At 43.4% G+C, this 18580-nt stretch overlaps 1 protein-coding gene across 7 annotated transcripts in view; it reads left to right on the top strand.

The window, feature by feature from the left end:
* Positions 1–18580, top strand: part of LOC147013202 (globoside alpha-1,3-N-acetylgalactosaminyltransferase 1-like) — a 71025-nt gene that overhangs the window by 27460 nt on the left and 24985 nt on the right. For 3 of the 7 annotated variants that reach the window (XM_085854835.1, XM_085854840.1, XM_085854836.1), the window contains 3 exons: positions 852–902; positions 1143–1178; positions 5934–5966. In XM_085854835.1, the coding sequence (XP_085710961.1) occupies positions 852–902; positions 1143–1178; positions 5934–5966 (120 nt within the window). Of the gene's footprint in view, positions 1–851; positions 903–1142; positions 1179–5933; positions 5967–14161; positions 15017–18580 lie in introns of those variants that run through there. The other 4 variants (XM_085854837.1, XM_085854841.1, XM_085854838.1 and 1 more) reach the window with 2 other exon arrangements.

The following is an 18580-nucleotide window of genomic DNA, read 5'->3' as shown; positions in this document are numbered from 1 at the left end:
GGATTCACCCGAAAACCTTTAAAAATCTTCTCCTGAACAGCTTGACCGATCGAGGGGAACTTTCACACACATGTTCCTCAAGCCTTGGGGATACCAGGGTGTTCACAATTATAATTGATAGGTCACATGGTCTGGCAGCCATATTGGATTGAGCAAAAATCTTAAAAAAATTATTTCTCTTAAACTGCTTCATCAATCGATGTGAATCTTCACAATTATGATGTAGTAGTAATGGGGAATATAGGTTTTAATTTTCATCCTGATTTGTTGTTTAATCTGGCAGCCAGAATACTGGTATTGCTATCATATCAGTATTATATCACTTCCATACCGGTATCGCGGTTCACCGACTCGGCACAGGGGTTGTAAAGCACACGTGATTCATATGAATAACCAATTGGCTATTGCTTTAAAACCAGCCACGAGGGCAAAGAAAAACACGATTGCTTGTACAGAGGTGGTGAGCTCAGATGCTGAGGTTTAAAAGTTCAAACTACTATACTTTCTTCCTGGTACATCTTGACGTCATATGTTTCACTGTTCCTGTTCCATGTTTAGTCGAGACGCCAAGTGCATCAAAACTTTAAAAATCATGGACGGTATTTAAACATGGTAAACACCTCTCTGATTTGTTGGTGATGTTCCATTTTCTTTTTTCTCATACCGACTTTTTTCGGTATACTGGTATATTCAAAATTCCAACACCGGTATATCGAAATGAAAAATTATATCGATATATCGCCAAGCACTAACACCAGTACACCAACACCACAAAAAACAAGTCCTGGCAAGGGTCTGACATTTCCGATTGCTCTTTTTCTTGTTACATTTTGTGTTTGTTTTATTTTCAGGATATTTACTCTTCACAAACAATGCACAAACTGCTTCTTCCTGCAGGAGAAGTGAGTACACATTTTGCTACCCTCATAGCACAACTACCGAAATGTCTTTCTTGCTATGAGCACAGACCACAGTCGATTAAAGTGGGGAAAGATGTGTCGGCAAAGATCACATTGTGACATGAAATAACCAATGAGAATGTGTTCATACTTGGGGGTGGTGGTGGTGGGGGCAGAGGGGGAAGGAATGAAACAAAACTTTTATTCAAGAAGAAAAAAGAATGCCTTTTTTTTCCTTTCCAGACACATGGTCAAGGAAAAGAGTTTTCTAACACCTGGGTAAGTAAAACTTTCAATAACTGCTGATGGATAAAGTGCTTATTTCTTCATTAACATGTTAAGACTGCTGTAATGCAACAGGTGTCAAATTTCAGGATGAAGGGTGATTCGTTACCATAACTGCCAAAGTGAATTTAGTCCCAGAATCAGTAATCTGATGCATGGAGGATGAAATATACCACATTATATGTTCTCTATTCCTACTACTCTAAGGGCCAAAATTTTTGCCACCTCCTTGTAGGGTCAGCCAGGGAAAGTTTTTGGCCCAAGTCTTTCACGAACCAGCTGGACAAATTTGATGTTGATTGAAGGTGGTTGGGCAGGAATTTGTAATTTATTACGGGATGCCAATGATAACTCAGCTACTCTTCTTCGGAACAGACACCGAAGGATCTTTAACATCCACCAACTAATGTTTGCAGTTGCGACACACAGATCAACGTGCTCCGAGGGACAGCGCACTCTCGAGCTAAACACCATGCCTGTAAATCACAAATCGGACAGGTTATATTAAGGAATCAAGAATAGAATAGATAGCTTGCAATACATTCTGATTCTAATAAATAGCAACCTCAAGGAAAGTAACAGCAGTAAACAGGCCATAACATTGAAGGAATGCTGTCCTGACGATTAACTTCCTCCTCTCTGGGCTGTGTTCAAGAGCTCTGGTAACTTCATGATTCAGTACCTGTCAGATGGGATCCACCTGGGATCAAAAATCGCTTTAAGGACCTGATTATCACCCCTTAAGCTTAAGATAAGCACAATCACCTGAGTGAATATGCCCTGATTTACCGAAACAGTTGATGCTCCACCAATGTTTCTCTTGATGTCCAAAAATTGATTTCTTCACATTTGATGCCCCTGGGAATCCCTGTTTTCCCAGGAATCCTGGGAAACATTTGATGCCCCTGGCTGTTTAATACAGTTGTTTGTTTCTCAGCCACCCAAAACGAGAAATTTTGGTGTATTTAAAAATTAAACTAAAGCACCAGAATGTGTCAGGAACTCATGTCAATGTATTCAAAATTCCCCAATAAACTGCCTGGGATTTTGGCATCAGGCATTTCTGTTGATCAAAAAACTGCCTCGGGTGTGTTTGTTTTGTTGGTCAACTTCAGGCAAATACATTGATCGCCCGCAAATAATCGGCTGGAATTGGCACAGAACAATCTACTCGAGGTATGATTGACTTAATACCACGTGTGTATACAAGTAAAGTGAGCGGTGTCTGTCTCTGTTTATCAAGTTTACTATCTCTGCTCTCACTGCTTCATGATTAGTCACTAAACTTAGTTTCCATAATTATTAATCTCTTCAATATTACATGTGGTATCTCAATTTACTTCCAACTACTCTGTTTATTCCATCAATCACAGTTGAAAGTATATGCTTGTAAAATTGTTCACCATGCCGGATGATGTCATGGCATTCCATACTTGCATGTATCTTTCTGCTGAATAGTCGAGAGGGTTTTCCGAGAAATGTGAATGTGAGGTGCACTTTTGGGTAAAAATAGGGAATCTGACTTTTTAATATAATGAGGGTATGCTAAATTCGATTAACCCGGTTCCCAAGCCAAATTTTGAGTTTTTGATAATCTAATTAGCATAAACACAATGGCTGCCAAATTGCAATATTTTGACACATTCTTGGGGCAAGCATATATATATATATATATATATATACATATATATATATATATATATATATATATATATATATATATATATATATGTATATATATATATATGTATATGTATATATATATATATATATATATATATATATATATATATATATATATATATATATATATATATATATATATATATAGACACAGACACACACACAAGTTTATACCTTCGTATTTATTTGACTAATATTTCTTTTTATTTGCAAGTGACGATGGATCGAGTGGTTTGCTTGAAAAAGCCTTCGTCTGTGGATTACAGCTTGTGCATCTGTCACAAGCTTGCAAAACCGTTCCTGCATCGGAAATGATACCAGTTCTGCAATTTGTTCAGACTTGTCATCGGCGACTCTAGTGGAAAGCTCAGCTTGGCATTTATTATCTGCTTTGGCAACAAACAAAAGAAAGGTTGGCACCAAAAGTTGCCACAGGGCTTGCAAGGTGAGTTTGTGAGCCCTCATACCCTTGTTGTATGCCTTTCCTGAAAGAACAAGCTCTACTGCATCTTGACCCAGCAATCCACTCTCCACCCACACCTCCGTGAATCCAGATCCGTCCATATGATCTCCTGTAGCCTTTAGAAAGTTAATTGAGATATGGAAGCCACCAAGACATGGAATTGACTTATCTTGGTATTCTGGAACAGACCACTTTAGTCCCATTAGTCTGCCGTAGAGTGCTTGGTCCACTGTAAGGACTGTATGCTCCTGTCTAAAATGTGAAGATATTGCCATGCATCTCTTCACAACTGTATTTAAAGGATCTGATTCATGAGCCGGAGCAAGGATTATCCTACTGCTATCTGCTCTGATCCACTGACAAGATTGATTGATTGAATACTGTCGAAGAAGGTCTTGTCTCTAAATCTTGATGATGTAGAAAGAATGCTAGGTCTGTAGCTTCTGCTCATTTCACGGAATAGTTGTCTTCTTCAGATTTCCTGAACCAGGCTTCATCAACAGGGGCAGTGAATACTGGCTCACACGTGTCTCGAGTAATATTAGCAGGATGCAGCTCCTCGAAGACATTTGACATGATCAGAATACATCTGGTGGATGGCTCAAACATCTGAAGAGCTGTATCTGTTGTTTGGCCCCGTTGCCAAGCGGCCATTTGGGTTGCATGGAAAGTATTCTTCCCATCTGGCGTCTCATCAAGGATATCAATATTATCACAGGTGTAGTGGATAAATTTGTTTGCCATAATATTTGGTGGAATGATGGCACCAGTTGCATGATCTAAGGATTTTAGAGTGCTCTCAGCCAATGAAGTGCCTATTTGTGACACCTGCTCATAGCTTAGACAGTGTCCAGCCTTGTAAAACAGCTTCACTAGATCTTTTGACCATGTAGTTTGGTGTAGTGTACTGGCAAGGCCAACATGTTTCGGAATCCATTTTTTGCCACCACTGACACAGTAAACAAATCCTGTGCTCTACTCAGAACTCTGCTTCGGACAAGTTCCTCATCGTTTTCAGCACTGTCATATTCTAGGGCCTCTTGACCATCAAAGATGAGTTTCAATAGCATGTATAATCTATCTAGAATGCATGATATTCCAGCATCTTCACTTACAGAGAAACCTTAGAAGCCTGGGGTTGCCATCATATCCCCGCAAATTTTCAGAGCTACATGTATCAATGAGAGGAAAGTGTCATCTTGCGGCTCATATTTAGGCAGTGCTGACATTCCCTCACTTTCCTGGATGTCGTATTTCATTTTCAGAACTGCTGTAGGTTGATAGTTTGAAGGAATCGGTGTAATTTTCCACTCTGAGGAACACCTGTCAAGAGGTTCGAAGAAGTTGAAAAGGTTACCGAGCTTTGACTGTAACTTTTCCTTGAATGTTTTACTTCTACTGTAGTAGGACTGTTGAATCATAGTTGAGAATTCCTCAGGCAGCTCGTTATACCTCTCCCAGACATCCTCAAGAAGCAATACGTGCCCTTTGTCAGCTGCTTGATGAAGCTCCTTCCATAACAATATCATAGCAAGGTCTGTATTGGCTGATTCCTGCTTTGTTTTTGTGTTAGATCTGGTGAATGCTCTTCGACAAGTCAGGTGATATTTGGCCTCAACTGCGATCAAGTCAATCACACCACTCAGTCGAATGCTGACTTTGTAGTCAAGAGGAGAAGCTTCAATAATTTCATTACTCATTTGTTTTGTCATTACTAAACTCAGATGTGCCTTCATATCAGTGGTTTGGCAGAAAATGCATAAGTTCCAATTAGTACGTGCCATCCCTTTTCGCAATAAACGCCTGTCACCACATGAGACACCAGTACTACTACAACTTTCTTCCTCTTTTGAATGTTCTGCCTGAATCCTCTGTAGTCATTAAATTTTACTTTTGTCCGTGAAATGAGCAGAATACATTTTGTGCCACACAAGTTTTTCGGCTGCAGCGGAATCTAACACATCTTCAAGACAATTAATCACATCAATATTCTTTGAGTCCCTTACTTTCCTTCTGCTACATACAGCAGTCCTAACTGTACTGAGTCCATGACCACTTGCTTCACTTGGAGGAACTCTTTCTTTATGGGTTTGGCAGAATATACACAAGCTGTAGTCCACAGACGAAAGCCTTTTCAAGCTAACCACTGGATCCATCGTCACCTGCAAATAAAAATAAATATTAGTCAAATCCATACAAAGTTATACATTTGTGTGTATATGTATATATATTTATATATATATATATATATATATATATAATATTTTATATATACATGCTTGCCCTAAGACTGTATCAAAAAATTGCAATTTGGCAGCCATTTTGTTTATGCCAATTAGATGGTCACAAACTCAAAATTTGGCTTGGGAACTGGATTAATCGATTTTAGCATACCCAAGTTATGTTAAAAAGTCAGGTTCCTTACTTTTACCCAAAAATGCACCTCAAAATTTATACATGGCCTTTTTCCATAAATCCGTCTGAGTTAGAAGACTCTTTTAACTCTTCCAATCTGTATCTAGAAAAAAAGACAGCGTAGAGCGTCATGAATGATGGAATGTCCTGTGAAGCAAAGTCATGAAAGAACATTGTTTCTGTTTCAGATTTGGTGAAGAAATCAAGTCGCTGAAACCTAAGTCAGTGAATCTTCTTCGATTGATAATTTTTCAAGTTAAATTGAAATGCCGAAATGTTCGTTATGCTTTGACGAGTCATCTTCCAGGTCTTCATATTATGTTTACAAGATTAATTGTGAAGAAGTAGATTGCGAAGGGTAAGATTTGTGAAAGAAAGTGAGTGTAGTTACAGAGAAAGGAAGGTTTGGGATCAAAAGAAACAAACAAACAAAAGGACTTTGGACTTTAGAGTAGTTGGATGAGTTGGAATCATATGTTTGGCAACGTCATGAGTATATATTATCCGATGTAACAAAATGAGTCTGAACTCGCTCAAAATATTTTTTGAGAAATCTACACTTCCTAAATCTGCACAAAATAAGCTTTGAAAGGATACAAAAAAATACGAGTAACTTGATGATATCTTCTGCATTCCTCGAAGTGTACATACAGATGTTTAGTTGGGAGTCCCCAAGAACATCAAACTGAGACAATGAAAGTTAAGATGAGGTGCTGTTTTGGCTGGGTTCACCCAGCACTTTTACCAATAATCTTGGAGCCAAATTACAAAAGGGATTCTATTTTATTACTCTATTTTTATGACTTTGTAACCTCCCCAACTGCACTATTACTTTGGATATATCGTATGAAAGGTGAATGTTTCAGGCTCAATATGTCTGGGTGTCATCTTCTAGTTGCTCTTTTTAAGGAATGTGTGCGCATTTCTGCACCATGACCCAAAGATGTCAGGTCAGGTCAGGACAGATTAGATCTGTGACTTGCTGCAGGTATCATGTAAAGCTGTACTAACCTGTTCCATGGTCAGGTTGTCGGCGAATAAACAATCTCCCCCACCAGGTTTTTTCGTGAGGAAGGTGTTTGGATATGGACACCCAACAGGATTAAAAACAAAACCTGTCAAAGGGCGGAGGAGCTCCTTGTGAGCCAACGGCCATCCATATCTAGTTCCCAACTGTGTCTGCGGACGTCCTCCTGCAGTTGGGCTACTTCTTATTAGGAGGTTGGTGGCAGTATTTGCACTCCAGCCACTGTAAAACCCTTCATTCTGCAAAACACAAAAATCTGAAATCTGAAAGAAATCTGAAAGAAATCTGAAAACGCACTCCGTGGGAGTACCTCCTGTGCAGCTTCCCTTCATCATCTTCAAGCATCATCCCAACTGACTTGAAGAGGGGTCTTGTTCTCCCTCTCTGGAAACAGAAGGGTGATCGCCAAGACTGCAACAACTACCTAGGGGTGACGCTGCTCTCACTACCGGGCAAGGTCTTTGCTCGGATAATTCTTGATAGGGTTCTCCACCATTTGCTTGAGCACCAGCGTCCAGAGCAGTCAGGCTTTGCACCAAAGAGGTCACGATTGACCGTATCCTTGCTCTTCGGGTCCTCATCGAACGCAGGCGAGAGTTTCGGCAGGGGCTGCTTGCAGCCTATGTTGATCTCTGTAAAGCGTTCGATTCAGTGAATCTGGATGCCCTCTGTAGGATTCTTGGTCTTCATGGGGTGCCACAAAAACTGATCGATCTGATGTCTGAACTCTACTCTGGTACTGAGAGTGCTGTGAGATGTGGTGGTCCCATCTCTGACTTATTTCTAGTTGTTATTTGAGTTATTTTGGGGTGTGTACTGGCCCCCCCACACTTTTCAGCACTTGTATGGACTGGATTCTAGAGAGCATGTCTGAGAGATCAAGCTGCGGTGCATCGTTTGGGAATGTCAAGAACTCTGACCTTGATTTCACAGATGATGCAGTCATCATTGCGGACACTTTGGATATCCTTTTTGGGGTCCTCGAGGTGCTGAATGAGGAGTCGGAGCCACTGGGATTACGGAATTCCTGGGTCAAAACTAAGATCCAGCCTTTCAATGACATCTTGGATGCTGCTGTCTAGTCTGTGCCTGTTTGTGGTGAGGATGTTGAGGTCGTCGAGAGATTCACTTGCCTCGGCTTTGATATTCATGTCTCTGCTGGCTGTGAGTTAGAGGTCAACAGACGTCTGGGTCGAGCCTGGGGAGTCATCAATTCACTGGATGATGGGGTGTGGCGCTGCCGGTACCTGTGCGGGAGGACGAAAGTCTGAGTCTGCAGGTCGTTGGTGCTTCCAGTCTTGCTCTATTGTTGTGAGACTTGGACTCTTTCCAAGGATCTGAAATGGAGACTTATTTCCTTTCGTACCAGGTCTCTTCGGAGAATCCTTGGCTATCGCTGGTCGGACTTTGTGTCGAACGAGCGGTTGCTGAGAGAGACTCAAATCAGATTTGTTACCTGCATAGTCCATGAGCGTCAGCTGCAGCTGCATGGACATGTGACGCTTTTTCCTGACTCTGATCCTGCTCACCAGATTCTCTCAGCGAGGGAGCCTCATGAGTGGAGGAGGTCAATGGGCCGACCACGTGCCTCGTGGTTGCAGCAGGTTGATCGGCATCTCAAGGAGATTGGGATGAGCCAGCATCTGCCTAGGGGATGGCCAGACGGAGGCCCCCGGAGTTCCGCCGGAAAGTGGACGCATCGACGCGCTGCTCTGGCGCATGCTCCCTTACCTGACCTGACCTGACCTAAAGATTACTCGATCAGCTTCTAAAACCACCCTTCGTCACAAATTACAAAGAACAAAACCTGTGATTAATCATTTGTTGATGAAATGCCAACATACTTGGGTGAGTTTAAGCCCAAAAATTTATTTCCTCATCTATTTTTGGGCGAGCCGGTGTCGTGAAATTAAGAAATGCTAAATTCGATTGATCTTTACCTTTACTCCCCTGAAGCAAAAGCAATTATGAGTAAATCGCTCTAACTTTAAACAACGGCAATTATAAAACATAACTTGTTTAAATACTGCATGTTTATGCAATGTGAAAAATGGTATTTCTGGGTGTTTTTAAGCCTGGCCCAGGCCAAAAATAGCATTGCTTTCCTGGAGTACTTTGCTGCAGACTACTGTGGAAGGACCTGTTACCAACTATAGTATATGAGAGTACAACTCTCATGTACTATCGTTCTAATGGTAGCATTTTTGCCTGGGGGTGTCAATTTCTAAGTGCATTTTTGAGCGAGTTGTGCTCTGTTTAGCACCCCTACCCTCATGAACTTTCACACGGCTTTGACCGCTTTTCTTGTTCATGAACTCTGCTCATCATATATCTTTCACCCAAATACATTTTACTTGCTCAAATATATGTGTTTTATCCTTCACACATGTTAATGTGCAGGGTGAGTATTCAGTATTTTCCATTGCATATTTTTATGAGCCATGATTAATGCCATACCCCCTTATCACCAGGCATTATATACCTATTAGAGAAATGGAATATACAAGTAGACAGCAATTTCTACATCAAGTTCACCAAATTCCACCAAATGACTGCAGTTTGTGTAAACAGTGTGTAAAAGTCATAACTATTGCTTACTTGTGTGCTGTTCTGATTATGTGCTGTCTGGTGTGCTGTACTGACATGGGGGTTGGTGTGAGCTTCTTCCAAACTAAACTAAACTGAGGTTGAGACAAACTCCATGGCAAAACTGCCAAAAAAAAAATCATCACTCTTATCTTTTTCTTTGGCTGAACAAGAGATTTTCACCCAGTCTGTTTTTTTTTTTTGTCTACCTCTCTGAGCAGGACTGTTTGTCTGTCTACCTCTCAAAAAGTTATCGACAGATTTGGTTGAAGTTTGGTAGATAGGTTGGGTGTGTGACGAGGTCAGATTGAGTAGATTTTGATGAAGATTCAGATCCGGAAACTCGAATTTTTTTTCGGTAATTCTTCATCATTGAGTGATGGCGCCAAAAATGATATTGTTGCAGTTCTGCAAAACCGCGTTCCTCTAAGGCAATGGCACCCAACATGCAGTGATCCCCAGGCAGTTATTTCATTAGTCTTCATGCAGTCAGACCTCCTCATGCCTAATGGGTTACTGGGAAGAAGTGCGTTGCGTGGATCCAATAGCTCGGTCTAATTATATCTGTATCTTCTTTTCAATCCTGATTTCCATCTAACCTTTTCCTTTTATCCATGATACAAAACGAAGCTGGCCCCGCACCCAGGCAGCCACCTGTGAGAGACTCACCTCCAACACTGTACATGGCGTGCCCTTTCATTCAAATCTGCATGCCATTTTACAATGGTGTCTCACCTTTCTTAACCTTCGCTCACCAAAAGCACACCACCTCGACCACAAACATCTCCTGCACACGCGAAAAATCACCCCGCGCCTCCACCCACCCCCACATCGATACAATTTGTCACCAAACAGGGACATGCTCCGTGGCCCAGGCCTCTCGGACTGTGTAGCATGGGGATGGGCCAAGCACGTTAACAGCACCAACTGCATCTCACCGAGGATGCCCCGAACGGGCATGCAGGACCGACACTACCCTCGTCCAGTCGCCAGAACACGGCCCGGGAGTTCGGTGCAAGGCCGTATTGCGCCGGATGTGCGAATGAGACTGCTTCCGGCCCCAGGAGCCTGGCAGGGCAGGGCCGGGACGCAATAGGGGAGCACGATTTTGGTGGCAGCTCGTCACTTCAGGTCGTCATCCCAACTTTCGCCCGGGGCTTATAAATGGTGGATCACGAAGCCATCCATCCTCTCTCTCTCTCCCTACACTTCCTCGCCTGCCTGCCTCGCCCACTTCATCTGCCTGCCTGCCTTGCCAAATTCTCCGCCTCTCTGCTCCACGTTCTCTTAGCTGCTCCGCTTTGTCTGTCTGTCGCTGCATCTACACTCGGGGTTGGTGTGTGACAGACGTTCTTCTGGACTAGTGCGGAGTGCACGTTTCCATGAACCCTTGCAAAGTGTTTAAGCAGGAGATAACGCGCCGACTTATAAGGTGGATCCCTCAAGTGTAGGTTCCCCCGAAAAATTCTAGGTTGCGTGGTCGGCCGAACGCGCCAGGTATTGTGAGGATGTTGGTCATCATCTGCTCTCCTTCCTTTTGGCTATCTAATATTCATTGGGTTTGTTTTTGTGCATTCGTGCGTGAGTGCTTGCATGTGACGGTGGCTGTCATAGCATAAGTTAAGATCGTAGAAGATATAACAGGATAAGTCTGCTCTGTGTCTACTTTTGTAAATTGCTTGCCTTTTGTCACACCCCATGAATTCCTTGCAATAACTACTGTACAGAATGATAAACCCCATTCACTGTGCCACATACCTTTCCTCACCTGATTGTAAATAAATGCTTTGTACAGAAATATTCCTGACTCGTTTTTGTCTTTTCATTCATTGGTCCAGCATGGTCCATATCCTAGCCTAGCCGGGACGTTATCCCCCAACGATCTGTTTCCTAGCTGGTACATCCTTGGCATTTACGCTCTGCTGCATCTGATCCGGTAAGGTTATCCAATTTGAACAAAGTGTACCGAGGGCGTGTCCCCAGTAATTAGATCACGTGACCATTAGGTAACCGGTTTCCATTGGATGGAGGACCCTTTGTCACGTGGTTGAGTTACTGGCGTTCACGGTCGATTAGTGACCCACCGAGTCACAGAGTTATCCGTGTGCGAGGGCCTGCGATTCCAGAGCGTCTGGTGGGAACCCGAGGTAGCTTCCCCCCATCGTGGTCTTCTCACCCCGACCCCGGGTTTCCAACAATATGTGGCACAATATCTCAAAAAGTTATGGACAGATTCAGACGATACTTGTTGGAGAGGTTGGGAGTGTGATTAGGACAACTTCATTTGATTTTGGAGAATATTTTGATTCAGATGCGAGTTTTTATTTTATTTTATTTTTCAAGTGATTCTTCACTACTTTGATATCAGCCAATAACTATTGTTATGTTTGTGGGGTAGATGGAGGATTTTCCAAGGAAAGATAGGATCGGATAGAGTTGTTTGGCCCGTGGACATGTCGGAGACATCTCGATGTAAAATAAGTGGCGAGATTTTGAGCTTAAGTATTACTTGTCACCAATGGGGGGTGTTGCGATGTTAATTCGATAGGGATTGTGGATAATTAACCACAGTATGTAATTGCCTTCCTGTGACCTTCTCCTACGTTCTTGTATTACAAACCAGCAATGAAAGAATTACGTTTTTGTAAAGGCCCAGTCACACGTTGACGTTTTAGCCAGCTTATGCCGATTTTTCGAAAATTTGTCGAAAACGCTGGTACACGTCGAATACGTTATGGGTAAGTTTTGATAACATTGAGAGCACGCTGACAAACACTGCCATACGTCGTAGTACGCTGGCTTTAAACGTTGTACTTTTCGGTTGTCCTCAAATTTTCCATGCTTGAAATTTTAAGACTTATGCCAGCGTATGACTCACACGTTCCGCATGACGCTGGCCATAAGTTGAAGGCACGTCACGCGATCGTTGACACACGTTGACACGCGTTACTTGTAAGTTACTCATAAGTCGAAACACATTGAGGTAATGTTTAGCGTACCCGAAACTTATTTATAACCTATGAGTAATGTGTTGTACTCACGTTACGCAATCGATGAAACACATCGACACACGTTACTTGTAAGGTGCTCATAAGTCAAAACACATCAAGGTAATGGTTAGCGTCAGTGTTCCAGACTCCCTGTTTTTATTTTTTTATTTTTTTTTCTTCCTTCCTTCGGTATGATGGTAATTTTGACACTTCGATTTCTATTGCAGTTATAATATAATATAATTAATAGGCTGCCGCTCAACGATTTAAATCATAACTGTACTGTACACTGAACACCGTCATACCGAAGAAAAATAAAAAAACGGGAGTCTGGAACACTGACGCTAACCATTACCTTGACATATTTTGACTTATGAGTACCTTTCAAGTAATGTGTGTCTGTGTGTCAACGATCGCATATCGTGCATACAACTTATTCCCATCGCATGCGGAGCATGTGTCATACAGCAAGTACGTCGTAAAATTTTCAACATGTTTAAAATTACAAGACGTAATCCATTTAGTAAGACGTATGATAGCGTACTTTAGCATTCTATTCACGCATACCAAACTTACCCATACCGTATTCGACGTGCGCTAGCGTTTTAGACGCATTTTTCAGAGGTCGGCATACGCTGGCAAGATCGCCAAGGTGTGACTGCGATGTTGACACTTCCATTTCTGCGGCGGTTATGATTTGAATCGTTGTGCGGCAGCCTTTTCATAACCTACGCCACGTCATCGTCGGCGATGCGTGCAGAGCGCTATGCCTAAGTTAGACTATTGTTGGGCATAGGTTGTGAAGGCCGACAACAGGTTCAGCATTCGTTGGTATAAGTTATCTACAACACAACGAGACCGTTACTAATACTTTATGCATCAGACCAAGTCGTTATGAATACGTCCGAATCTTTTTTAAAAACATCAAAAGTTCAACGTAAGCCAGCGTTTTACATACATTTTAATACGTTGCCATTGCTGGCTAAAACGTCAAGGTGTGACTGGGCCTTAACCACAACAACCATTACAACTGAGCTGCATGACCAAGCAGGCAAGAAGCCCCACCTCCAAGGGTAACGGCGGGGTGATGTCATGCCCCCGAGGCTGATGATTGATGGGTGTGACATAATTAGGAGGAAGAGAGCGTGAGAGGCCACCTGAGTCAGAGGATCTCGCTTTTCTCTGCTCTCGGAATGAAGAAAGGCTGCACGATTCTCGTCTTTGTGCCGTGTGAATTTACAGTGTGCTGAGCAAGATGCCAGCCATTGACTGTTCGGCTGAGCCATGTAGTGTGTACGTTTCTGAGGAGGAAAGAAGAGTGTGCCTCGTTATCTGATCACAGGGTCTCAGAAATTGTCTCATCGTGTGGTCCATTGTTGTGAGCAGACCGAGTGCAAAGAGGAATGGTCAGGATATTCGCTCTTAAGAATAAGCTACACTGTGGTTTGTGAGCCCTGACGTCGAGTGCCATCTCCAAATTGCCTCCTGTGTGTTTTCCTACCATGAGAGAGCAGCTCAGCAACATTTTGCATGAGGTTTCCCACACGCTGATGACTCGTTTCGATCGTCAAGTCCTGAAAGATCACTTCTGAACCTAAAGATAAGTGCTGGGAGAAAGGGAGGATTTTTCTTTTATTTATTCTTTTCCCCTTGTCCGTCTTTGTGCCTGTGTGGAGGCACCTCAATTAAATTTAGATTTAGGTTACATCATGTCTTGATATGTCCCATTACAACTGTTGATTTTTCTGGTTAATAAATGATTGTTTATTCTATTTGATTGTGCTGTGCACACCTGTTCCATCCGTCGCTCCGCAAGTGCCGCCTGCCCTCCCGCACGCGTTATAATCTCTGATAGTTATGTGTCTGCCTCCGAAGGAAAACCACTCAGCAATCCGGGCTGGTCGGTGTTAACTGTCCCTCCACCACAATTGGGTCGGGGGGGATAAACCTGAACCACCATATCCACGACAGTATATACAGCATGATAGATATATAGCATTAGAAAAAGTTGTGGACAGATTATGACAATAGTTGGTGCATGAGTTGGGTAGGTGATAAGAACAAGCTGATTAGATCTTGGTTCAGGTCTGGATGGAGATCCAGCCCATCAGGGGGATGCAAGATGTAAACTGTTCAGCTTGTCGGAGGTATGCACTCCTACTAAGTGCCATTCTCGTTACCTTCACCAGAGGAGAGGGTATTGTGTTTGGGTCCATTTGTTATTTGTAAAATCTAAGATTCACAAGTATGTTGGTTGGTTTATCTCCAGTCTGTGATTCTGTTTATTTGTCTGTTTGTATGTCAATCACCTACAAGTCACAACTTTAAACCGAGCTTCACAAAACTTGGTCATAATCAAGAAACCTATTGATTTTGAGAGCAAAAGGTCAACATTGGCCAAAGGTTAACAACTTTGTAAGATTTCTAAAATCCTAAATTTTACTGTCTGACTTGAAATTTGTAGTGGATTTGCATATCAGGTCACTGAATTCAACCACCAATTATTTTCATTGTTAAATTTGTTTGAGTGCTTTCACAAGTATTGTGCTCTGCATGACGTCTTTCTTGTTTGTTTGTCTGTCTCTTTGACTGCACAGAACATGAGAATAGTGTTGCGGTTGAGGAAATTCGCAAACCACCATTCAGGTCCCGTAGGTGAGATATCTCTGTAAGTACATGTGTAGTTAGCCCAAACCCGTTGTTTAGAGGGAATAAATGTGATTCATTCAGCCTGCGACGCATTGAGATAGCCGTTTTTCTGTTCTATCTTTATTTTGAACCAACCACGTCTCAACCGCCATCACACAACAACCACCAACCACAACGCCGCTTCACAACAACAGCAACGCCAACAGCCACGACCTTTATCTTCACAACTTGCTCCCGCAAACATCGCATCACTGCCATTCCAAACGTCGCCATGGCCATAAACCACCACAATAAACCCTCCACCACCTTCACCTCTCCTTCTGCGGCCATTCCCGCACCACTTGTGAACGCCGAGCGTCAGGCTGTCCTGGCCTCGTACGGGACGCGCGCCGAACCGCGAGTGCAAAGTGCGGCCTTTCCGAGGAGAATTCGGATCAGGAATGATACACGCCCACTTCTGATCCGTCCAATCAGCAGGCGTGGGGCGGTTTGGCCCCGCCTCCAGGCGCGTCGGAGTAGAATCGGGATATGCAAATTCTCGGATCAGGGGAGACTCACGCCCCTTTTCCTCCGTCCAATGGGCGAGCGTGGCTCCACCCCCGAGCTCGTTCTGATCCAGAAATTTGCATATGGGTTCTCCTGCCGGCCGATAAAGCGCCGGGCACGGGGCGAATTGGTCGAGTCAGGCTCGGAAGAGTCAGTTTTGGAGAGCAGAGTGTGGCAGCGGCAGAGTGTGGCAGCGGCAGAGTGTGGCAGCGGCAGTCAGTTTGAGAAGTCAGTCTGGAGAGGTCGGAGAGCCGAGTGGAGCTCGCAGTCTGTCGGGGTTCGGAGTCTGTCGGGGAGCTGCAGAGAGAGGAAGCCTGGAGCGCGGTCGAGTCGGTTTTGGGGCAGAGTCGGGTTGGAGCGCGGAGTGAGTCAGGAGGCGAGGGCGTACAGGTGGTTTGCTGCAGTCGGCTGAGGAGAATTGGGGAAGAGGCCGAATAGCTCGGGTCCGAGGCAAGGAAGGCGGCGGTCGTCGACGAGCTCGAAGTGGAATCGCTCGTCGCGGGACCCAAGCAAGCCAGCTATCCTCTTTCCCCAGAGCATCAACAATTCCCTCCTTTCCCCCCCCCCCCACGCTGAGATAGTGCGAAAAGGGGGGCCCCGTTCCCACCCCACTCCAAGCAGTGCCAACGAAACCCGCAAAGGAGCGTGGAGTCGGGGTGACGCCGCGCCACCACAGTTGCGGCTCATCACAAGACACGGGTAGGATCCACCCGGTCTCGTGGACCTGACCGCTCTTTCAGGTCCCGCGCAAATATTGGCCCACAGGACCCGCCTGCCCCCTTGTCTTTGAGGATGGCCGTTTTCTTTTGCTTTTGAGTAAATGTGTTGTCGGTGCCGTCTGTAAAGTAAAACTGTGTAAGTGTTGCCGTGTGCTCGCGTAGTCGGTAGTAGATCTACATTGTTGTGTTTCTTTTGTAGCATTTGCTGTAGGTGCATAATTGTTGTCATTGTATATGTGTGCTCTCCGTGTGCCGCGGAATAAATGTGCATTATGTTGAACTGTTTTCCATATTTCGCTTCATCTTTTCTTTAATTGAATCTCCATCTTGCTTCACGTAAAGGGTTGGTAGTGGGCTTAATACGTCCGATAATTAATCGGAACCGTCGAGGCCGACAATAACACCGCTCGGTTATCCCGCTATTACGGAACGGGTCGCTTAGTGGCCCGTGTCCGGAGTCGACCTGCAGCGAGGTGCGGTCGCCCGGTCTACCCTCCGCGTGGGTACTTAGGTAGGTCGAATTTGGCGAACAACCCTATCCCACGCGGGGGGCCGATTGGCACGATCGTGGTGAGGCCGAAAGCCTCACCCGTGACTAGCTCCCGGCGTTAGTCCGAGAGGGTCACGACAGAATTGTCCGTCCGGTGGGTGACGTGCCGCGATTCGAGTTACGTGGCCGTTCGCACGCCGGCGGGCGCGAATCCGCGACAATATGTATTAATTACTTTCGACCTTTACAATCCCAAGAACCCTTAAGAACTCGGAAATCCTCTCGAGCCTTCAGAAGCCTTCGACCCTTTTAGGTCCTCAAAGACCTTTAAAAGTCCTGAAGACCCCCAAGGCCCTTTAGACCCTTAAAACTCCTTTAGACCCCCAAAAACCTTTTAATATCCCGAAGACGCTGAAGACCCTTTAGCCCTCAAATACCTTTTCATATCCTGAAGACTCCTGAGACCCTTTTGATCCCCAAAACCCTTGAGAACCATTAAGACCCTCCAGACCCTGTTACATCCTTTAGAGCCCTTAAACCTTAAAGACCCTTTTGATCCTCTTAGATCATTTAGAACCCTGAAGACCCTGAGACTCCTTTCTACCTTTTAGACATTTAAACCTTCACACCTTACAGACCTTTTCATACCCTGTAGACCCATTTGACCTTTCTACCCTTTTTAGATGTTTTAAGACCCTTTCGACCCCCTTCAGACAATTCCGACCCTTTAGACCTTAAATTACACAACTTACACTCCTTCAAATTTTTTTTATAAATATTTCTTCGACACTTTGGAGTCTTTCAACCCCTTTTTATGAACCCATTTCAACCCAGGGCTGGATTTAGGCATGGGAAAGCTGGGCAGTTGCCCAGGGGCCTCCACAACCAGGGGACCTCCACATATTTCATGAAAAAAAAATTGTAAGGAAAAATGTATTTGTGAGTGCCTGAATTGTTGTTGGTAGTTAGTGGAACAGATATAAGATATTCATCTATAACAGATATAAGATATTTATCTTATCTCATTCTCTATTTTATATAGAAGTTTAGATTCTTTGTTCTTGAAAAATATACTTTATGGATGACTGTAAATATGTCTTGTTATCTTTTTAGTATTCTAAGGTAGGGTGGGCCTCCACTACTGAAGTCTGCCCACAGGCCACCATATGTTTAAATTCGGCCCTATTTTAACCCTTGAAGATTTTGACCTTTTCAGACTGTTTGACCTTTCCACCTTTACAGATTTACAACAAGACCATTTAGACCATTCACATAGGACTGTACATCTTTCCATTTATTTGCCACACATAATACACCACACAAAACAAGTACTGGCGAGGGTCCGCAATTTAATCTCTGATTGCTCTTTCATGTTTTTATCTGTATTCTAGCCACAGTCATCCCCATTAATTATGTTTTTTCTCAACCCATTATGAAATGTCCAAATGTTTTTTTTATTTTGGATCCAGTACGTTTTCTGGGTCTCCTTTGATAGACACTGCTGCTATATAATGTTTAGTGTGGATATCATTGTGACAATGTGTATTCTGTAAAAGAAAAAAAAAACACTTCATCCCTCAAACGTGGCAAAATACAGTAGAATCTGGATAATAAGCATATATGACAAATAAGCGCACATGGGTTTTCCTATTTGATTTCTCCTAGAAAAATAAGCGCATATAAATACGTTATCACAATACTTTAAAAACTAAAAATATTATCAACTTAAACACAACTATTCCGTGTTTTATTGGCATTGATAGATGAACTAAAGTCCGAATTTCTTACACGTCTGGTACTGGTACTTCCAAGAGTTGTACGTTCAAAA

This window comes from Eptatretus burgeri, chromosome 14, assembly GCF_056783735.1.
Source record: "Eptatretus burgeri isolate ZD-2024b chromosome 14, Ebu_testis_v1, whole genome shotgun sequence".
NCBI classification, from domain to species: Eukaryota; Metazoa; Chordata; class Myxini; order Myxiniformes; family Myxinidae; genus Eptatretus; species Eptatretus burgeri.
Note: the sequence above shows the minus strand (reverse complement) of the source record. Positions and strands in the feature narration are given on the sequence as shown.